This window comes from Pelmatolapia mariae, linkage group LG12, assembly GCF_036321145.2.
Source record: "Pelmatolapia mariae isolate MD_Pm_ZW linkage group LG12, Pm_UMD_F_2, whole genome shotgun sequence".
Classification (NCBI taxonomy): domain Eukaryota; kingdom Metazoa; phylum Chordata; class Actinopteri; order Cichliformes; family Cichlidae; genus Pelmatolapia; species Pelmatolapia mariae.
Window position 1 is genome coordinate 17183796 of NC_086237.1, and position 23694 is coordinate 17207489.

At 43.3% G+C, this 23694-nt stretch overlaps 1 protein-coding gene across 3 annotated transcripts in view; it reads left to right on the forward strand.

Moving 5' to 3' along the window:
* The window catches only part of LOC134638441 (tetratricopeptide repeat protein 28-like), a 178096-nt gene that overhangs the window by 112267 nt on the left and 42135 nt on the right, over window positions 1-23694 (forward strand). For all 3 annotated transcript variants that reach the window (XM_063489064.1, XM_063489065.1, XM_063489066.1), the window contains 2 exons: window positions 1101-1373; window positions 3107-3237. In XM_063489064.1, coding sequence (XP_063345134.1) covers window positions 1101-1373; window positions 3107-3237 — 404 coding nt within the window. The remainder of the gene's footprint in view (window positions 1-1100; window positions 1374-3106; window positions 3238-23694) is intronic.

Here is a 23694-nt window from a genome sequence, read left to right on the forward strand (position 1 = left end):
TGTCTCCATAAGCACGACACTCTGCCAAGTGCTGGAACAGAAGCGACGCTCTTGAAAGAGCATCATCAGTTATGCTTTTGAGTGCTTGTGTGAGGATGCATCTCATATTGTGCGTGTGTGTGTGTGTCTAGGTGAATTAGCATCTGTGGATGTTTCTCAGACTGAGTTACGACGAATTGTAGACTACACATCTGGTCACACGTACCCGCTTGTACAGGCACGGCCTTCTGTGAAGCGCTTTGCCCTGATTAGTAGCAATTCTCCTCGGGACATTTGCAAATACAGGGCCGTGTGAATTTACTCTGATGAATTCAAATGCGTACTTAAACACAGAAGAACGCTAATGCATCAATAGACGGCAGAAAAAATAGATAACTGGGTAAGCCTCCCTTACTCACCCTTCATGTGGTTTGATGCTCGTATCTACCAGAGGACTTTGCAAGTCTGGAGGGGCCTTTGAATCCCGAATCCCACGTGGCCCACCATTGATTTATGTCATTGTGTGTATTTTCAGCCTCTTCGGAGGTCACCTTTCTGCATCTCCTTTGCTCTGCATTTCTCCATCGATGCTGTTGTTGTGCTTCAGCTGCAGTCGTTTCCCCATCACTTTTAAAACTGTCTCAAAACCTACTCATTGTGCGCCATTCCTTTAAATTCCCTCAAATATCCGTACTAGCTGAAGGAAAAGGCACAAATTTGGTTTTGCTCTGTGGTTTGTAAAGACAGTTGCCCCCAGTGGTCTAAATTGTTGCTATTTCTACACAGCACTGTTGGAAATTGCCTCTGATCACTCCAGTCAGAGTGGAAGAACAGAAAAATGGCTCGTATATTGAGTTATTGTTAAATTGTCAGTGAAAGCAGTCAGTCAGTCAGGCTGCAGGCTATGCTTACTGAGGCAGACAAAACACAACTGTTACTGGAGGAAAAGTAGAATCTAAATTCAGACAACAGTCACCTTTGTCGGAGACGTTAAACACGTAACAGTTATTGCAGTCAGTGTCAGATATCGGTGTCCATCAGAGTGTCAGAACAAGGTTCTCCACTGGCATAATCTGTAGTCTGTTTCTAATCTTTGTCTTGCTTGTGTCTCTCCTGCACAGAGTCTCTCGAGCCCACCTATCAGCAGCTGCAAAAGATGAAGCTGGACAAAAGTCCATTTGTGGTGGTTTCTGTGATCGGCCAGGAGCTGCTGACAGCAGGCCACCACACGGCCTCTGTTGTGGTGCTAGAAGCCGCACTGAAGATCGGCACATGCAGCCTCAAGCTACGCGGCTCCGTCTTCTCTGCCCTCAGCAGCGCTCACTGGTCCCTGGGCAACACAGAGAAGAGCACGAGCTACATGCAGCAGGACTTGGAAGTGGCCAAAACCTTAGGTAAGACCCCTGAATAGGGCGGGGGGAGTGGATGCAGATAATATAGGTTAATATAGATTGCTTAGATACAAAAGTTCCCAGAGTGTGGCATTTCATTATTGTGTCCTACTGTTTAAAATGAACTATAAATAATAGAGAGAAAATGCTCAGATCCTCATAAGCCCTTTGACATTTTTTCTTGTTAAATTATGTAAACAGCTAATAAAGTGAAATCTTTGTGATCAGTCATCATACAGTATTTTGGGCTGGTGATGACAGTGTCTGTCAGTCAGTCAGCAGCTGTTGGGTGGTTATTAATCAGACATTGCAGAGAACGAACACTGTGGTTTTATGTAATCCTCTAACTTTGTTATTTGTGCCATTGTGAAATTACGAAAAATTTGATCTAATTTGTTTGTTTCTTTAGTTTGTGACCAAATAAAATGATCCCATTAGCTGCAGTATATTTTGTGCTTAAAGTAGATGTAAGCATGAGGACAGTCTGAACAGTGTTTGAGCATTAAGCTTTGGCTGTTAGAGATCACCTTGTCAGTATGTTTAGCCACACAGATTATCACTGTAAGCATTACAGCATGCTAATGTTAGCCCTAATCAAAACGCATTCTTGTCCTCAACTCCAGCCTTACATAACTCATGTACTGCGTCTCTGCTTACTTTCATACCTGAGTTGCTCTTGATGCATCCATCGGAGCGTGTGTGCGTGTGCGTGCGAATGTTAGAAAGTGCTCAGGCAAAGATAAAAGCGTCGTATGAATGTGTGTGTGATTGGGTGAATAAGACTTGCAGTAGAAAGCACTTTAAGTACTCAGCTGAAAAGGAAGGCGCCGTATAAGTACCAGTCCACTTAACTTACCCATGTCACACAAACACAGTTCAAAAATTGGAAGTTCAGAACAAAACAAAAAACTGAAGAGCTTGTTTTGCCCGGTAACTGACGCAGGCGTTGCACTCTACAAAGCAATCTGTACATGTTCAATGTAGCAAATACTTTAGACTAATTCTTGTGTATCGTGATGAATTCCAGTATAAAAGTTGTTAGTGTGACCTTCCAGTGAAGTTTTCTATTTTGTCCCTTTTGTGTATCTTTCCATCTGAATATATTCCACTAAAATGGTCAAATTCCAGTCGCTGCTGGGAATTTTCTATTTTGTTTGCTCAAAAATAAATAATGCCTGCAGTAAGTATGAATTTGCCTGTTTGGGATTAATATATGAAAAGGGGAGAAAGGCAGGAAAGGAAGGGAAAAAACTTCTGAAGGGAAGATAGAAAAAATGAAAACAGGGAGTAGCACAGACTGGCTCCACTCTTCTTACCCCCACACAGTTTGACACATGACTGGGCAGCACAGCTGCAGATAAGGAGCTGTGGTTCTCAGGTAGAGCACAGAGACTTGTGCTTTACTTTGGCCCTGTCTGTGGGGCCTCTCTGTCAGGAAGAAATAATAAGGCTTTCCCCTCTCACCCTCTGGAGCATTGAGATCAACACTACCAGCTGTCAGAAAAGGCACTCTACTGTGGAGAACTTATAACGGGTTATAACGGCACTTTCCCTTTTAAGGGTGCGATGGCATGTCAGTGGCATAGATGTGGTTCATCACGTCCCTGTTTGACAGTGACAGTGGAATGATGTGAAATAATCACCGGCTGGTTTGCAATCCTCCGAGCTTTACTGTAAATTTTATTTGTTAACTCTTGAAATTTCAGTCTCATCCCTTGTGGTTTTTTCCTCTTCAGGTGACCAAACAGGGGAATGCCGTGCTCACGGGAATCTGGGCTCGGCATTCTTCTCCAAGGGGAACTACCGTGAAGCGCTGACCAACCATCGCAACCAGCTGGTTCTGGCCATGAAGTTAAAGGACAGAGAGGTAAGAAACGCACAAATTGCAGCAGTCTTGAAACGGATAGAGCGGAATAGCTGTCATCTCAGAGGGCGATAAATTGATGTTACTACCATTCTTTCCCTTTTTTCTCTCTCCCTGAGTCTCTTATCATGTTGTAGGTGTGGAATTGTGCTGTGCCTAGCATTCTTCAGCTCTGTCTTTTAGAGGGTACTTGAAGGTGGAGGCTGAAGGTCACAGAGATGCTGCTCCGCTTTGTCTATTTAAAAAAAAAAAAAACTGGCGTCAAGTTAATGCAGAGAACAAGTGAAGGTGATGGCGGAGGACGAAGAATGAGGAAGTTGTAATAAAGGGCAGTAGGATAGCCTTGGCAGCTGTTTCTCCTTATTATCAATGCAAAGTATTTATGCAGATATTATGTAGATGTGTATCTGGTTTGTGAAGCAGTAAGTCTGGGACTTTGGAGCATATGCCTGCTTTGGAATGTAATTTAGAGAGATTAAGTTGTTTGCGGCAGCGAGAGAAAGGAGGAGTTGGAAGGAGAGAAGAACATGAAGGAGAGGGAGAAAAAAAAGTTGGACAGACTGATCCACTTTTCTTTCAATCGGTGCCCTTTTTCTCTCCTTGCTCTGTCATCTGCTTCTCTCTCCCTCTCTCTGCGGTCATTGGTGGGGGTTGACAGGTGCTTGTTCCAACACAATTCCTGTTGCACATGCAGAAGAATGGCCTCTGTTTCCCCTTCATTCCTTATCCTTCCCAACAGGCAGGCCTGCTTGTTTATGCTGCCTGATATCGGGAGACATTTAAACGGTCCAGCCAGACGTGGCACAATGCGCCAGGATGAAACTAACTGTTGAAAATGAGGCCAGAGGTGCCCTTGACATCTTTCACTCTCACATTCTGAGGACATGTGCAGAGCACAAGTCAGATTATAAGCCTACAGACGCCAGAGTGAAACCTCTCCGTTATTTGATGTTAGTGAGGGATACAGGCAACACATGTAAGGCACTGACTGCTTTCAGCTATTTGACTGTTCTGCTAAAAAGAAATGTTTTGATTATATGAGATACAGACATGAGATAGTTCTTCTGGCCAGAGTTTGTAGTGACATCTAAAGACTGCAGAGAAGTATATCAGACTATCTGCCACTAAGGCCTGTGCTGTCACTTCACTGTCGCTTCTTAAAAGAAAACAGTGCAGAAACAGTGCTTCTATATGTGAAACACAAGTGGGAAAATGACCACTCATGTCTGCAGGAACATCTTTGGGTCTATTGGAGGTCATTGAACAGCATTAATAGTTGCCTCATATGCGCAAGGTCTCGATTGCCCCCTGCACAGCCCGCCCTACTTGCCCCCCTTGTCCTCTTGTTCATCTAAAGGCCCCTTAATCAGAGTCATATGTGTGTCACACCACCTGGTCTCCCTCAGAACACACTGGAGCCGAGTGGAGAGCTCATTACAGTCAGCCTGGTGTTTTTGTTCCTGATGTGGATTTTTTTTATCTGGCCTTTCTGAAGCTGAGGTCACTTCCTAGAGGCCCGAGGAAGGATGTTGTTGCTGCCTGGATTTCCAGTGTCTGGCCTGCAGTCTAAGGGTGTTACGAAGGCACTCAAGCAGGAGATGATGCATAGATTCTCAGGGAACATTGGGAATTTGTACCATTTGTGATATGTAACAACTTGAATTATTTAGTAAATTTCCTGGGGACAATAATGAAATCATCTGGTGAAATGGTTCATTTAGGAAAAATAATGTTGTGGACAATGGCACTGAGCTAATGTTGGATGTGGGTTTTGATTGCGTTAAGCCTAAGGTTTTAATCATGAAGCTAAAATGCTTGGATCTAATATGGACATGCATGTGTTTATATCCTCTTTTTCCTACGTTTGATAGCACTCTTAGATTCAAAATCAAATTCAGGTCATTGCAGCTCCTGGAGGTTTTTCTTTTCCATAGTATTTGTTTTCTGTCTCACCATGGGAACTGGTCCTGGTTGACATCAGAAGCCCAAATTCGATTAAACCGGCCCTGATTAGCTGGCATTAGTGATAGCTATGTCAGGAATGACTCCTCCTATATATTAGACTAACACAACTCTACTCAGAAACCCCTTCTTCTTCATCACGGAAGCCATCAGCATCTGTGCTAAAGGTGTTAGGGAAGCCTTTCAGCAGGTATCAGTGCTGCTGGCCTGGGAAAATAGTGACGTTCACCAGCTGCATAAGCTATCTAGCAAGGCCTGATAGTGTCCATAAGCCATTAGTTAATTATGACTAAATCATGAGTTTAGTGTATAAACTCTCATACGATGTGAAAATGTAATCAAACTGTTTATCAGAGTGTGATTTTTAGGACACTCAGACCTGTTAGCTGGTATGGTGTTTGTTTATAACCAGTTATTGTTGTTGTTTAGCCAGCGAGTTGTCAGCTGTTTGGAGATGGGAGGGTCACCAGTCTAGTCTGCTGACAATAAGTAATTGCGGCAATATTGGAAATAATTAAACTTCAATTCAGGAGATGAGGCTGAGGTGAAGAGGAGGAAGATGAGGTGGTAATTAGGGATGAGGGAGAGCAGTGGTGGAGGAGGCAGATGAAGAAGTGCAAGAGAAAGACATCATGAGAAAAAGATCATGAAAATATACGAGTACAAATGTCTGACAGCGCTTTTTGTGATCTTTAAATTCAAAGTAACTCATAAGGTGTTCTCTCTGTCTCTAGCTACATACATAAAACCCGATTAGGTAAAACAGCAGTGTCCATCTCAGTCACTGTATACAAGTTTGCTGGGCAACACTGCAGTTCCACCACTGCTATGTATTTTTAATGTATTAGTTCTAAATTTTTGAGAAAGCATCAATTTGTTGGTAGATATAATTACACGCTTTTCAATGCTTATTTATGAATAAAATATTATTTTTTCCTGTTAAATACCCTATAACAACTACTTACTCTACCTCTAAGTATCAATAACAGAGCGTCATTAACTAGGATGTTTTATGAAAGTAATTGGTATGTGTTTTTGGGCTGGTGCTAAGAATCAAAACCTGTCCTTTTCAGTGCTCTGTGGGACCATTTTTGAGAACGCTAAGGCAACACACGTATTGGGATTTATTTGGCAGATATTGGCAGCTAGCCCACCATATGGGTTTTGAAGGAACAATAATGGGTCAGCACCCTTTAGGATGGCCAACATTAAAAGATGTAAATTGTCACATCTAAACCATTCTCTAAATCAGCGGTCCCCAACCTTTTTTGCCGGGTTATGTCCGACAATATTTTCACAGACCGGCCTTTAAGGTGTCGCAAATAAACACAACAAAATGAAACCAGTACCGGTACCAAAAAAAAGATTTATTCATAACACACGGGAATAGACCCAGGGAAACCGAGTTTACAATAAAAATTATTAAAAAAAATAATGATAAAAACTGATTAAAACCCTGAAAGCCATAAATTTCACACCCGAGCCTCAACTCTAACGGCCAGGTACCAAACGACTCACGGACCGGTACCAGTCCGTGGCCCAGGGTTGGGAACCGCTGCTCTAAATGCTCTGACTTGGAGTTTAAAACAACCTTCACGGTGGTCATATTGTTTGCTTTCTCCTCAGCTAAGCACATAGAGGAGATTCGTGTACTTTCTGTGTATCAAACATACATGCAGTTACCCTCAGGAAAACCAAGGTCAGCATGCAGCCTAATCCTGCATTTTTCACAGAAAGCATAAGCTTGTGTTTACACATGCAGCTTGCTGCCCTTTCCTCTTTCTCCTTCATGGAGCACTGTTGTTCACATAGTCGTCAGTGTCCAGTCTGTGTACTGTGGATTTATTTGGTCAAGACCCCGAGTTTTGTTTTGTTTCTTTTGTTTCTTTTCTTTTGTCTATACAGAATTATTTCTACTAGATAAAAAATAGTTTATTGTAGAGGAAGTCTTTAGTCTCCTGATGGCCTGTGTGAACATTCCACCAGGGACCTGGCAACCTTGTCCACTCACTTAAAGGGAGTTTCTCTCAAACAACATGCATAGCTGCATGCTGGGCCTGTCCTCTAGTGTTTTTAAGTAAGATGTCCACTTAAGGATTGGGTCACTGACCCCAGTGCACCCAAGCCTTAATGCAGGCTCTTTTTAGGATGTGGCCCCTCCTCTATCAAGTGTAATTGGAGATGATTATCTTTTCGGCAATCCAGGAATCAGTATTTTTTTCCCATAGAAAGATTTCAAATGTATGCTGTATAAATAAAACTTATGGATAGTTAAGTAGTGAATATCTAATAGCCAGTGTCTTTGCTATAGAAACAAGGAACTGACTGTTAGTCAGCTTAATATATAGTAGGGGAATCCCAACTCTTCCTGCATTGGTGTCACAAGTGCCAGTCAGTCATGGCTGGTGTATTTGATCTGCTAATTAGGGCTCACAGAAAGGTTCCCATAGTGGGATGCTCGCCCAAGCTAATCAGAGTACAAGGGTTATATCCAAAACATTGCATTCTTAAGTTGTTATGGATACAGATTATAGTAAGATTGCACTCATTAAGTTAATTACTGACATCTGAGCATGTGGTGATATCATTAGGAGAAGTCAAACAACTCAAAAAATCAAATGTGGCCAGATATGGTACAGGTTTCAAGAAAATTGCTGAAGGGGGGGGGGGGTAAATTTGGACTTTAATGGTTACTATTCTTAGCCTTATTGATTCTTTGTACAATGAGGAATTAATAACTCATCATTTTCATTACAGTTATACTTGTTCACTTTTATTTTTGCCTTGAAATAAAATATCTTTTTTGGAGAATGCTGCAGTAGCATTGTTACCATGGTTCTATAACTCTCATGAGTAGTGTAACAAACAGAAGTTTGTTTACACTACTCATGAGAGTAATTGAATTTTTGCATGTGGTAGTCTAACAAACTTCTGTTTGTTAGACTACCACATGCAAAAATTCAATAAGTTGTTATGAACATGGGTAAACTCATAATCACGTAAAGAGGTTATATGGCTTAACGTTTGTGACAAGGTAACATATACCTCATCGCGTATGTGTGCTAATAGTGGTACTAATAACACAACTGACAGTAGTAGACATAAATCAAAGCTGTGCCACAGTAGCTACTGTTCTCTGCAACATGGTGCACAGTTTCCTGTCTGTGATGAAGGAGCAGAGACAGACAGAAAACAGGGATCCCATATGAGGCTTGTCTATAACTCAAGAGGCAGTACAGTACCTGGATTCTGTTATGTCAGTAAAGACGCCAGGCCTAGGATGTCTTTTCATCTTCTAATAACAGTGGAAAATCTCTGTTGTGGCTCTTTATGGCACAGTGCAGCAGAAAAGTCAGGCATCCTGTTGGATCCCTGCTTTCGGCTGACCAGTGTGGCAATAATAGCTCATCGTTATGAATCTGAAATGATGAAGAACTGGAAAAGAGCAAACAAAACAGAAAAGACAGCAGAGGCAGGGTAAACGCTCAAAGAATAAATGCTCTGTCATCCACGAATGGGAACAGGAGCTGCAGTCCAAACCAGTGAGGTCATTGGCTAGCGTGAAGTTAGTGTTTTTCTTTAGCTCACTGCTTTTTGGAAATAACCTTAAGCAGAATTTAAGCTGTCAGATATATGCAGAACAGATAAAACATAAGCTAACTTGCTAGTCTTTGTAGCTGTGTCTGTGTCGTTTCCAAGTTTTGTTTTGTCCCAGTTTCCACACCTGGCTTTTTCCAAGGCCTGCCAGTAACCATATTTAACAAAGGCTCTCTCTGTCATTGTGAAACAAAGCTGTTAAACTAGGTCTTTCCTCTCAATACTCCTGTTTGCCACCTCTTCTGTTTGTCTGTGACGTTTTCATCTTAAATAGTAGGTTTAACTAGAAGGAGGTAACCCCTAATTTGGGCTGTGAGTATTTAGGAGAAACTGAGGCGGGCTGGCAGTGGTGCACTCTATAATTATGTTTTGTGTGATGTTAAAAAGAGTCTCCACTGCTGACTCCCCCAACCCCAAACTGACATGGAAATCGCAATCAGAGAAGGATACAAACAATGCTTTTTTTTCCTTTTTTTCCATAGGCCCCCGCACTACTACTTCATCTTCCACCACCATTCTCCTTTTAATTCTGGCTTTGTTTATCTAAGCTCTCCTTCCCTTTCACGCCATCTGCTGCAAGGAATTTGCCCCTCACGCTGAAAGTGACACGGACTGTTTCGTCATGGGTGTTTATCTTGCTGCTTGTTTGGGGCTGTATGGATCCTGCTGGACCCTAGCTGGTATAATGAGGCTGAGGGCTGAGAGATGAGCCTCTAAATAAGGGGTGAGGCAGAGGACTAAGTGTGGGTGTTCCTCTTGTCAGGGTCAGGGTTTGTCAGTGTTTGTCAGCACTCCAGCAGAGGAGGGGATCATTAAGGAGTCATTAGTGTATGGACGTGTGCCTCCACCACTCGTCTTGGGGCCCACGCTAATAGAGGATGGAAGGGGAGGGGGGGCAGCTTGGCACCCTTGTCTTTTTTCTGTAGCCTTCACTGCTTTGTTGATTAAAAAGGATTTTGGGATGATTAGAGGGGTTAATTTAGCAGAAATGCTGGGTGGGGGCAGGAAGAGATTGCTGTCTAACTAAATAAAAGACAGCACACCTGTTTCTTACAGTGCACGCTTCACAGGGAAAGGTAGCTTTGTGAGGGCACTCAACTGTTGATATTAAAACCACTATGAGCAATACTACCTTGCACAGAAGTATTTGCTTCCTCACCTCCTGCTGTGCTGTGCTGAGGCACAGACCTGGCTGTAGTGCAGCATGTCCAGCCCGCTTTGCCTTAATGACACACAGGCTCTCCTCGGCCCACTGGTTTAGAACTGCACTGCAGCCGCTCGCTTAGCCATGAATCATGAGAGATGGACGGCAGGCATCAGCCAATGGGCCGTGACCAGAGCCGAGGAGCAAGGATTGCGTGTGTGTGCTTTATTTTGAGCACACATCTGTGCTCCCATATTCTAGTGTGATGTAAGTGTGTCATGTCTTGTTCATGTGCATGTTAGTCTTGGAGCTTTTCAGTGTGCAAACAAACATGAAGCACAATATAAGATCGGGGGAAAAAATGATGGTTTCCACCTCTATACTGTTCCAGTATTGTGGCGTGTACTGATTTGTCCCCTAACACACTACTGACCCACAACATGGACTTTCATGCACACCAGAGTCCAGGCATCATCACCATGTGTATGTATGCACACGTATGCAGGCGTGTGTATTTGCACTGTGCATTTGCTGCATTCGAGGTGACGCAGTGTTGTGTCTCCCCCAGTGGAGCATTTGGAAGGCTGTCAGAGAGATGAATGACTGCCGTTATATCGACTAGTGCTCCTTGCCGCCTCCTCCCTCTTTCCTTCCTCAGCGCCCCGTGCTCTATTTCTCCTTTCCTCTACCCTTCCACATCACCTCCACTTCTTTTCGTTTCTTCTCTTCCATTTCCCCCCATCTTCATGTAATTTTCTTTCCTTCTCTATCTCTGCTTTTATAGAATCACACACCATATCGCTATATTCTCTGTGAGCATTGCCTTTAGAAAGAGCAGAGACAGTGCAGTGTTGCAGGATTATTTGCTATCATGGGCTTGGCTTTTTTAAATTGACAGCAAATCTGGATGTTGCATGGTCTCTTTGATTTACTGGTTAAAGAATCAATGCAGAAGCATTGCAATCCCTGTGTCTAATGCTACTCTAACAAGACTTAAACTCTATAGTTCCTTGTGTGGGTTGAACTTTGCAGAATTGGGAAGTTGAGCAATTTGTCTTAAACAACAAACCTTGTCTATCTTTTCATCTCTTGCTGCTCCAATCAGTGGCGAGTGATTAAATAACAAATAAGCAGTGTTTCCTGACATGCTGTTGTGATGCACTTTATGATCATCACTGACATACGCAGATAGCGATCGTCAGACACTCCGGAGACAATCCATCGTGCTCCTTGCAGTTTCCGCTGCGCCTCAGGACACTGAGTACGCCGTAGAAATTTTAATCATTGGGAAAATCAAATGTCCGCTCATTAATCTGTGCAGAGAGATTCGATGTCGCACGGCAAGAGGGATGAAGATGGAAGGTGCCAACTCATCTTCCCTTAGAAAATGTGTAACAATAAGGGATGAAGCCTGATTAAAGGTGCCAGCCAGTGCACCATTAATTCACATGGCTTTGATTGAAATAAATTGGATGCCGGAGTACCCAACAGAAAAACTCCAAGCTCTCCTTACCAATATTTTGAATGCTCCCACTATAGTGCTTGCTTTCTGGAGAGCTTTCAAGTGGTCCAGGCAGCCTGGATAATGTGTTGTCTTTTAGTCAAGGATTAATTCATTATCTCGTCACATCGGTGTAATCCTTATTACACATTCGGTGAGTCATTCTCATGTAGATTCGGATAAATGCCATCGGGTCAATCTTAGTGTTCTTCACTGGTGACCAGAAATGTGTCACGGTCTAGATTCTGGACAGACCTCCCACTTAAACCTGGCACTCCCTCCTCCTCCTTCCCTCCGGCCCTAGTCCAGCCCAGCCCTCATCCAGGCTGGCCAGAGAGCCATTTAAAGCTCTGGAACTGCATCCCTTTCTCCGGCCCAATCGATAGTGGAGCTGTCAGCAAGACGAATGGAGGCTTTAGGAAGTCCATTTTAATGAAGGAGAAGGAGCAAAGGAAAGAGAGGTACTTGGAAAAGGGTGGGGGCAAAAGGACAGGTGGAGGTCCACTGAAAGTAGCTATGAAAGGAATAAAGAAACACAGAGAGTGAGGAAAGGGGGAAAAGGAGAGAAGCAGAGCAGGAATATGTGTGTGTGTGTCTTTATTGAACGTGTGTATAAAATTATGTGTGCACTGTGTAATACCGTCTGCATTGAAGGTTGGGGATGGGTGGACTGGGTTGATTTAGCTACAGTAAGACCTATTTCTAGCTCAGCAGTGTGAAATGGCTGCTTAGCTATAGTAACTTGTAAAGCACACTCCAGCACAGAAACCTATATTAGTTTTATCTGGCCTGCACACCAACACCACATCAAGTCTGGCTCATGAATCATGTCAGCAGCCCTGGGGTAAAAAGACATTGTTGTGACAAGGGAGAGCTACAAATCCAAGGAAACTCCCTCCACAGCCACCCTCTACCTACACACTGGCAGATCAACAGATCTGTGCACGTTTGCATTTAGAAGATGTCCTCTGGAGCGGACATTTGGCATATGATTCTGTTGGCGGTGCTTGTTTTCAGCCCCTTTAACAGGCATTCTGAGCTGATACCATTTGCCTTGCGTCAATATGCAGAAAAGGATACATGCTAATTGGTGATTAGCGGTAGAGGCTCGAGGTTAGGCACAGTCAGTGGTGTAGACCAACAATCTCTTCTGGGCAGTGGCCCAGCTAAACTCACTGGAGCGATTACTAGCCCTTGATTAGTCAGTACGACTGTGAAAATGATTGGCCATTTTTAAATATAGCCAAGTGCCTGCTGTCATCAGCCAAAAAGTTGACAGAACCCTCATGGCATGAAATAAATACACGAGTTTCTATATTTCATTTTACTGTTATAAAACTGTAATAATCGATAAGGCCACTGACAAGTAAGTTGAACAGGGGATTTTGTTAAAATGCAATATTCTGCTTGGAAACTCATCTGAACAATACTTTAACATGTATCAATCACCTAAACACTCTACCCCCCACCCCCACTCCTCCATGGCAGTTCCTGAAGGCAGTGGCCTCTCCCAGTGAGACTATGATGCTCAAGCTGCTCTGGAGTGGTTTGATGAACAACACAACACTGACCCAGCCTCCAAACTGCCAAGATAACTATGTGAATGAGCATCATCCTCTGGCTGTGCTGAAACACACCAAAACCTCTGAAGCTCCACCCCACAACTCAAAGGATCCACTGGTGACACTATAGGATACCGGTCCTGTTTCAGCACCATTATGGGTCAGACCTGTTTTGGTAGCACAAGGAGGAACTTTACAATATTATCCATGTGGCTGTAAAAATTTTCCCTTTCTTCTTTCACTGAAACAGGTTGCGTTGGGAAGAAATTCCCCCTCCCCTCTGTGTTTTCCTTTTCTCCTGTATTTAAAGAGTAAAGCCAAAAATAGGAAGACATGTGTAAAAAGGATGAGTTTGTCCTTAGAGATAAGGTGAAATTCAGACTTAGTGGCAGAGTTTTGGACAAGTCCATGTGTGTTTTCCAAATGGTTTCTGTGCTACATGTGAACAAGAGGTCTCCCATGGGAGTCAGAGAGGTCAGTGCAGCTACAAGCATTTGATGTTTACGTTATATATAGCTGCTGCACACACAGGGATGTAGGAGGCGGCATATTTGCACAGTGAGGAAATGGTCTTTTTGCATGACTCCTGACATCACGCCAAAGACGGGGGATTATAGCTCCTCAGTTTGGTTTGGCGCAAGCTTCCGCACAACTCCTATACGCTGAGATTTGTTCTCTTTTTCGCTTTGTCTCTCACCACTCTTATCTTTAGCTTTTGTCCCGACTTACAGCAGTGTCAGCATTCTTGTCCTTGTGGCACAGTATCCAGACCTTCCAGAGGCTTTCTTGGACGGGAGCCCCGGTTTCTGTATGAGGAGGTGGAATGTGTCTTTGTGGAAAGCCATCAGAGAGAGCAATAAAATGGAGAGAAAATACGATGCCCCAAGTGCGTGAAATGAAAGTACTCCATCTTAGGAGGGGATGAAGCCCTCTGGGTTCTGCTTATACTTGACCTTGCAGCACACGTGGTATGGTCTCTAAATAACAGTCAGGTCAGGAATTAGCTGGCTACACATCAGCTTTAGAAAAATCTCTTGAATGTGCAGCCTTAAGTGTAGCATATTCAGTAGAAGTCTCAGAGGTAAACAGTCCTCTGGTTCATTTTATTGCTTCCTTACTCAGAACTAAGTTGCTATTGCTGGTGCTGTCGGTAGATTTAGTTGGCTTTTGCTTCTGACCAGGTGTGTCCATCTCAGGTTGGATTGGCTCTCATCAGACATGCAGATGCACACAAGTACACTGATGGAACATTTATCCTGAGATTTAATTACTGTGGACAGAGCAGTAAGTTTTGATTTCATAGTAAATAAAGTACTGTTTAACCGTCCTGCATTATTAATGAGCTAACGCAACTTAAAGTAGTAGTAATTTAGCTATTTAATTAAATGCAAAATGTAAAAACTGAGTAACAAAAATAGGCTGTTGAACAGTGAGGTGCACATATTGTTCCCATACTCAGAGGAAATTACATCCTTGACTGGAAAAGGGAATTTTAGTTTTTGATATTTCTCCTGCAAATTGGCCATAATTGGTTCATATTGTTTTTGATACCAGACTTGCTTTTACAGACTGCACACAGCTGTTTGTGTGCGCTATGTTTTGTGATTGCGGTGAAAGCATTTGCCCGCATGCATATGTGTGAGCTGGGTGTTTGTGAATATGTGCACGGGCACGTTTTTGACTTCATCGCCATTCGGAGAGGCTTAGCGTGATTAGAGTTGCGTGATCCTCTGAAGAGTTAATGATGAGAGAAGCAGTAGCTCCGCGGAGGCCAATCACACACTAGCCTCTGACAGCACACGGAGGCTTATCTTGCTCTATGCAGTGTGTGTTTCTCTGACTGCGTGTTTGTGTGTGTTTTTGTGTGTGTGCACCACATGGGTTCTAATGCGTGGGAACATGTATTTGATGGGGTTTAGCTATCATTTCTCATGATAGTGTGTGTTATCATTTACTATGAACACCATTAAAATATGCATGATTTCTTTGTCTGGGTGTTTGGCATTTGGGGGTTTATGGACATACGATGAAGAATCCATAATCATATAGCTTCATTATGCCAGTGCCAGACATAGATCCAGCACAGGAGGGGCTCTTGGTACCTCCGGGTCTCGTTCGGGGCTAAACACCACACTGAAAAAGACCGTTGGCTGTTTTCCCCACCCTCCCCTCACTCTGCGGGACTGACTGACAGGCTTAATGACGCTGTCGGGGTTACAGCATGTCTCCAACTCATTTTCGAATGTGATTGAAGTTCGCAGTGGGTAGCTTTTCATCAGTGTTGAGCAGACAAAAGGGACCTTTTTCAGTGTTGTCTTTGTATGTGTGTGCAGTTTGTGTGTTTGCACATGTATGCCTGGAGCTCAGATGAGATGCACAAGAGAAAAATCACTTTATGGTTGTAACCCAGACTGTGCAGGAATCCCATGTTCCCAGAGATGATAAGCTTTCTATGGGCTTGTCTCTAGTGTGTACTTCACTTGTTTATTGGATGCCATATACTGTATATAGACTGTGTGTGCTGATGTAGTGTCAGAACTGTGGACACTGCACAAAAAAAATGTATGTGCCGGCTGGTGTGTCATTATGCCAAGATGTTATACAGTAAGAAAATTCAAAGGTTACACAGCAATACAACACACAGGAAGTGTTATTTAAAGAATCTTGTCTTATTTATTCTCCTGTGTGTCTATTGGATATATAGCTCAGTAGGCTGGTGTAAGACTGAGTACAGTCCACCTTCGTTTGGCCATTTGTTGCTGCAGATGTGAGATGAGTCATGTAATAGTTGTTGGTGTTGGCTCAGCTGTAGCTCTAACTCCATCCTCCTTTCCACCCCTCCTTTTTCATTTCCGCCCCCTTCTTGCTCTCTTTTTCTCGTGTCTTCTAAAGCAGGGAAGTTGCCTTTATTAAGCAGCAGTAAGGCATATGTTATGGCTGTGAAGCCTCCATCCTGTCGCTAAATGGCAGTGCAGAAGTGGCCTGTGATTGCTCCGTCACCCCAGTGTGAAGTGGGCAATCGAACGCAGACAAAAATCCACTTTGTTTGAAGACACACGTGTGTGGTTGCCCCCCCCCCCATCATTCCTGCCCATGACTGATGGAAGTAAAAATCGACTCGTGCTTATGTGTCTGCTTTGAGTCAGCTGACACTCTTTAGCTCATGCTCAGCATACAAAGTTTCCTCCCACCTGGAGCACCGTTATTTCTTTTTTTTCCCTCTTTTGGCTTCAGCTTGTCGTCAGTAGAGGGAGTTTAGTGGAGTCTTCCTCCTACGTTGGCGAATCCCCCTTCTTACATTGCGTGACCTGAACACAAGAGGCATTCCAGAAAAAAATCAGGCCTTCAAATTCCAACCCAGTCCCTGCAGAGTGTTTGGTAAACATATTCGCCTCTCTGCTCTCTGTCTCTTTCTAGCTCTGCCTCTTTATTCCCCGAGCACCCATTTTTCCCTTAAATTCCTTCAGTGTGGTTTTCACCAAAATGTGATGCGATTTCTTTTATTTTTCTAGGAACGCCTGTGCTAAAGAAGAAGAAATAGATGTGCTTTTTTATTATTTTGTTTATTTATTTACAGAAAGGGGGGGGGTTATATGTGTGTGTGTGTGTATGTGCGGTGGCTTGGCTGAGATGCCAGCTTAATTCGTGGCTGAAGGGCTGTAACAAAAGCCAATCACCCTTCTACTCTGGCTCCTGTTCTGCCACAGGCGAAAGATACAATCAGGGCCCCCGCTAGCAACTATTTACCCTCTCTGTCAATCAGAGTCCCATGGCGCGTGCTCACAGCTGAAGGCACCACTGGCAGGTGGCCCAGCGTCGCCAACAAAACATGCCTTTAAAAGCGGCGATTATTTCTGGAATGTCCCTTCCTGTGTCCTCTGCACCACATCCCAGTGCTAAACCTGGAATGCCGCTGATCTCTCATCTGCCATTGTGTTTTTTTGTTGTTGTTTTTTTGTAGTCAGCCTTGTTCTTAGTTGTCCGCATTACCTGCAAATGAATGCCGTCAGTAATGCTCATCTTGGGGAATTTTCCAACTCAAGAAAACTAATTAGGCAATTTGGTTTTGATTGTTCTGCCTTCACTCGCTGAGTCGCACAGATTTAAAACAGGAACAGCGTCACCCCAGGAGGCGCACACGTCTCAAATGGGACAGAGAATGGAATGTTTCTGGGATTTGGTTTCCATCATGTTGCACTAAGGGAGCTTACCATCCTCATTGTCTTAAATCTCTGTCACAGTGGGAGGTAGTGTGCACATGCGTGGTTTTGAGTCTATGTGCATTTGTGTGCATATGTGGGTAATGTTTTTTTATGAATGTGTAATACAGCCCAGTGCTGAAATCCTCCTTTTAGTCTTTATCAGGAAGACCAGTTCTGTCCACCTGCGGCTGAAGCAAAGCACCCAGCGGTGCTGAAAGCATGGGGTTAGTCTGGTGTCGCTCGGAGGAGCCACTTTCTATGGAGCAGTGAGGTGCGAAAGTGCTTTGGAGGGATAGCCTCGTCTTTTGATCCCGCAAAGTGCTGGTGTTGATGCCGTGTTCTGCAGACTGCCTAGGCCACAGTAGCCACCATCACCAGGCTTGTAATTACATTTGGGGAATAAAAGCACAGAGGGAGGAAGAGATTTAAATGGTTTGTGTGCCTGGCTGGAGGTAGAACAAGGCCTTTTCACTCACTCAGCTGCATGTCTTTGCTGATTTATTTTCCTAATACTGCAAAGCATGATGACAAGAGTCAGCATTAAGCACGATTTAGCTAGCAATTTAACTTGCACACGAGAGGTGAGAGATTTTCTTGATGGGAGCATTTGATTTTATTATTATGTGGCATTCCTTTTTTGTACATAGGACTGAAACTACATGTTTAGCTGCTTTTGGAGAGGAGCAGCTGGCATCATGTACCACTGCACATTGTTCCCCAAGACGGACTCCAATGTTCATTAGTGATGTGATCTAATCAGCTTAAAATTTACATTTGAGTTCGCCTTCTCCAGGGCATAACAAGCTAGAAAACAAAAATCAGATCTTTTTTTTCATGAAAATAATACGTTCGATACCTAAAAGAAAAACCCAGAAATACCCCAAATTTTTATATAGTTATGTGAATAACATAACAAGACTCTATACAGTCCTGTGAAAGTACACCACATGATTTAATAGCTTCTCGAACCACCTTCAGCAGCAAAAAGTGGAAGTGATCCTTTTCTGTATGACCTTATCAGCCTCTCACATCATTGTGGAGGAATTTTGGCTCACACTTCTTTACAGTGTTGCTTCAGCTCATTGAGGTTTGTGGCCATTCATTTATGTACAGCTCTCTTACGGTCCAGCTGCAGCATTTCTGTCAGTTTGAGGTCTGGACTTTGCCTGGGCCATTGCAAAACCTTGATTCTTTTCTTTTTCAGCCATTTTTCAGATTTATATTTTCAGCTTTATATTTTGGTATACAGAGTTCATATTTGACTCAGTGACTACCAGGTCCTGTGGCTGCAAAGCAATCTCAAATCAGCACCCCTCCACCACCATGCTCGACAGTTAGTATGAGGTGTTTGTGCTAATGCGCTGTGTGTGGTTTTCATTTGTCATTATATCCATTTTGGTCTTGTCTGTTATTTAACAGACAAGGCCTGTAGAGTCTGAGATGTAGCTCTTGGGGTTGTTGCAGTTTCTTTGAACATTGTTTCGTGGACCTTCGGGGAAATTTGATGGGACATCCACTCCTGGGAAGATTGTGGGATTATTTTAACACACACCTGAATGCTCCAATTAGCAACCTTTCAGAACCTCTGCTTTTATAGAGTTGCTTACACTTGCTGATGATCACGTAATCACTTGCAGCACCTAACTGTTCCTTACCCTTTTAATTGCTATGGAAGTAGTAAAGCTGTACTGTTTTTCACAGGACTGCATAGAGTATTTATACAACCAGCGGACACAGACCAACGTTGGCATTTATGGCTACCTGAAAAATCATTATTCATTCTCTCTTTCATGGTCACCACCAGTTCCTTAAAAATATGTGGCTCATTAGCTGCTAGATTTTCCCCAGCAGGTATTTCACCAGCTCGTGCCAATTTGACTCTTCCTGCTGTGCAGATATTGTGCGGTGGGTTTACCAGAGCTTTTTTGTTGACAGCAGTATTTTGCTGTTTCTTGTGGAAACAGAGTTGATGACAGCATGATTAGTGAGATAAAAGGGGCCAAAAAGCAATGTTTTGTTTGCTCTTTCAAACATTAATTTGCCCCACTGTTAATGAAAAAAGGCTTATTTGTGTAGATTTAAATATCTTAATAGAAATTTGATATTGTCTTCTATCTGTCAAGTGTACCTCTAAGCAATCATTTAACTAGTCCGCTCATAATATGATTACTACTACTAATAATAATAATAATCATAACAAAAATAATAACCCAGGAAATGTGATCCTTCTGATCTGGGATCACTTTCTGTTAAGCAGAAAGCAGCAAACTCTCTGTTTCATTGCTGCTGATTTACTGAAAAGACAGAGGAAGGAAACTTAAAGATGTGCACTGCTTGTCATGACTAATTAAGCCAGCATATCTTTACTTTTTAATACCCCTTTCTTCTCTTTACTATTTTCAGCATTGATCTAGATTGTGAGAATGCTACTTTAAAAACAAAAAAAGTTGATAGAAGTCAAGTTCTGTTTCACAGAAATCCGATGTGGTCTAAACCCATTAGGTGTTAGTGTTAGTGGATTAGAGGAGAGCAGTGCAGGAGCGCCTATCTCCCCTCTCAAAGAGAACTGTGAGGTGGTGATAGTCTGGACGTTTGGTTGTCACTCTTCATTTCATTCTTTGTGTCAGGGTGCTCCAAGCGCCAACTCTGGCCAACTCATATTGATCCGGGTCCTTAGACCTTTACTTGTCTCCTCTCCTCTCCTCTCCTCTCCTCTCCTCTCCTTTCCTTTCCTTTCCTCTCCTCTCCTCTCCTCTCCTCTCCTCTCCTCTCCTCACAAGCACACCAAATTTTCTTGTGTACCATTAAAAAGATTGAGCTGTGTAGTTCCAAATGCCAGGCCTGATTTGTCCAGCTGTGCAGACTAACAAAGACACACCACTTCCCATCTTTAGGCTTCTGAAATGCCCTTGAATAACCCATGACTTGTGCGTCCTTGGATTGACTGCCTGGTATCCTGCTGAATGCTAACAGATGCGAAGTGGAGGCCTACAAGCTACGCTATATTTGGCACCGTGTCCTCAGCCGCAGCAGGAAACCATAACGGCAGCTAATTAGCTTTTAATGGATAGACTTTGAAACCAGCATTATATGATGACATGGCACAGCCCTTTTAATCTAACTTTAGACTGTTGTGTTGCTTTTGCAGTTTCTTTTATCAGTGTTTGAATGACATGAAACTCAGGGCACTGGAGGTTTTGCACACATGCAAGCCTTTTTTGACATTGTTTTCACCTTCCAGAGACAATAAAGAAAAGTTGCCGTGATGCTGAAAACTATTGTGGGTCTGTCTTTTTCTTGCACATAAAATTGATCAGGAATCAATCGATAGTAAACGGATAAAGAGAGGGACTTATAAACAGAATTGATCATCGATCAATCGATAAAATCATGTCAGCAGCCACCCCAGTAGCTTATCCCACCTGCAGTACCTTTGGATTAACTTTGAGTAGTCATTTTCAATTACATTCAGTATTATTAGAGTTTAAAGAAGGTGTTTTCCGCTCTTCAAAGCACCGTGCATTTCTCTGTTCTGTGTCCCTTTGCTTGAGGCTTTGCAAACCTTGATGTTTACCTCAAGCCCCCCCCCGCTCTCAGATGACTTTGAAACACCACTGTGATTTCCCCTTCTGTCACCACAAGGTCTCTCAAGAATTGATTCCCTACAGCAGCAGGCATCACACACAGCTATGCCTGTGGAGATTTGACTTTAGCACAGAAATAAACAGCAGTGTCGTGCAACCCTTCAAGGCTTTGCTCTGATTTGGAGTACATTAAGATTCATTCACAGTGCCCCACTTCCCCTATGTGCCACCTCTTCAATTTCCTCCTCAACCAGACTTTAGATTCATGTGTTTATATCAGCAGGCAGGAGGGCTGTTTTTGCATTTGAACAATGCTGACATCCTGTCACAGGGGACGGGCACTCTGAGGTAGGGGACTGCTGAGGGTGGGGGGCTGGGAAGCTCAGTTACCGTGCTGCCCTCTCCTTCTTTTCCTCACTTAACATTTGGCCATTTCTGTAAGCCTTGTTTTGTCTAGCATATTGTCAGAGAGAGGGAGCTTGAAATATCAAACCCCCACACCACTTAAAGGGAACAGTCAAATTTTCCACCAACACCAATGGAGACTGTCAGGTTCAATTTTACTCTGTGCCTCTAGTGTTCCTCCCTCTCAGCTGCCTGTTTGCCACCAACTCACAGGCTATAACCTCAAACAAACACACGAGTGGATATGAGTAGAAGCATGTTCCAGAACACAGTTGCAAAAATGTGGCTAAGCACAGAAGTACACACACACACGCACAGATGCGCAAAATGACAGAACACACAAAGTTCAGGGATACATGTGGAATATTTGTGCGTTAGGTTGTGAGATAGTGAGATAGTAAACATGTGGCTTGCCATATCGTTATCATTAGCTAATGATACACGTTATTTTGTGTCTATATGTTTGCAGTGAGTGTGCGGCTCTGTGTGACTGCAGTAGTCAGTCTGACAGGCAGGACAGTAGCTGTAATGAGTGCCCACTGCTTGACCTTTAGTGACAATCAATCCTTTGTGCACATGTCCCGTGAAGGCTAAAGGAATTATTAACCTTCCTACCTCTGGCGTCATTCATCTACACGCTGGAGGTTACACAGATCAGAGAAAAACAAGTGGCTCCGCTGGTATCTCTTCAGTGTGAATAGATCAAATCAGCTCTGGTGATTGATTAACGTAATTGGCAGCCACCAAAATTATGTCTGTATTTCTTTTCTTCTCAGACAAAAACAAATAACATTCCCACAAAGGCACAGTTGATGATACAGCCTGTCTTTCATTGATTTGCAATTCTGGAAGCAACAGAGTTATGACTTTTATGAATGTTATTTTCAAACTTGGAAAGGAAAAGAGAAACGGGGCTGAAATTTGGCTCGGAAGATGCAACGTTGAATTGAGCTTGGATTGCAGCGAGTTTATCAGCCACCGTGGACTTGTGTGCGTTAGATATGTGTGTGTGTGTGTCTGTTTGTGTAAGCTCACAAATGCGTGTGTGAAAGCGAGCAATCAGGCACAGCTGTACCTGCCCTCGCTTGGCAAAGCAGAGTATTTGCCTGCTTAAAAAAACAGAAGGTTCTGATATGGCAGAGAGGCAGTCATTTGGCTGATCTAATGGTGGCTCCCATAGGATCCATATCTGTGTGCAAACACCGAGCGAGGAAAGAGAATGGAATATACACCCATAAAACCAGATGAATATTTTATCATACAAATCCCCACCCCCAACCCTCCAGAGTGACGTCGCCAGCGTGCCTCCTTTATGTTCCCCCCTTTTTCTCTCTTGTTTTTTCATACATGCATATATGTGTTTTTGTTTTTCGTTGTTGTTTTGTTTTGGGTTTCTTTTTTGCATGCATAGACAAGAACGCTCACCTTTAAAAAGCCTCGTTCAAGTTCCTTTGAGAGCATCTGTGACTGGTCTGTTCCGTTTATTACTGTTGAGATGTTTTCTTTTTTGTCAAAATGCATCTCTGCAGGTGAATTCAGATCTAAAGACATCCTCGCCCTGGGGACGTCTCCAGCATTCTCTTCTCTCATCCTTCAAACACAATCTCTTCCATAGCCTTTTATCAGGCCCCATTCCTCCTCCTCCTCCTCCCACTCTGCTCTTCCCTGCACCCCCCCCCGCTCCCTCCAGTGTGTGGTTCTGTTCCCTGCCAGCCAGGCTCCTGTTGCTGCCTGAGCCCAGCTCGTTAAGGGAAACACTGGTGCATGGTCCTCCTCACCTTCCCTCTGCACTGCCTTTTAATTAGACAGCTGTTCCTGTGTGCATGCGTTTTGCGGGAGAATACATTGAGGTGCGAGCGTGTGGTGTTGCAAATGTTCTCAGTCACACTAGTCACCTTTTTGAAGTGACTGGTATCACTTCAGATGCTTGTTTCATGCCTGGGTTAACCCAGGAAGTTAATGATGGCCTATACTCGATACATGGTAGCTTTTATCAAACACAGCTGACACAGATTGCTGGTTCGAGCTTCTTTAAAATTAATATTTGTTTATTTAGCTTGTGTATCTCTTGTTCTGTCTCCCTTCCCTCACACCCAGCCGGTCACTGCAGATGGCTGGACATTCTTTCCTGTTAAAAGGGAGTTTTTCCTTCCCGCTGTCGCCAAGTGCTTGCTGATAGGGTGTTGTCTGATTGTTGGGGTTCCCTCTCTAACACTGTGGGGTCTTTACCGTACTATATAAAGCTCCGCGAGTTGACTGCTGTTGTGATTTGGTGCTATATAAATAAAGTTGACTTGTGTTTTACAGATATAATGAATGGCAAGCACTCAAATGTGTCATTTAAATACGTAACATTGGGCTCTTTAAATGGGCATATTGGACTACTTTTCTTCTTCTGATTACTCCTCGCATCTTCCGTATAATACCTTTAATAAGACTTTACTAAAATAGGAGCTACTCTGCCCTGCTGCAGCACATGCCTTTTGGACAGAGGGTAAACTTT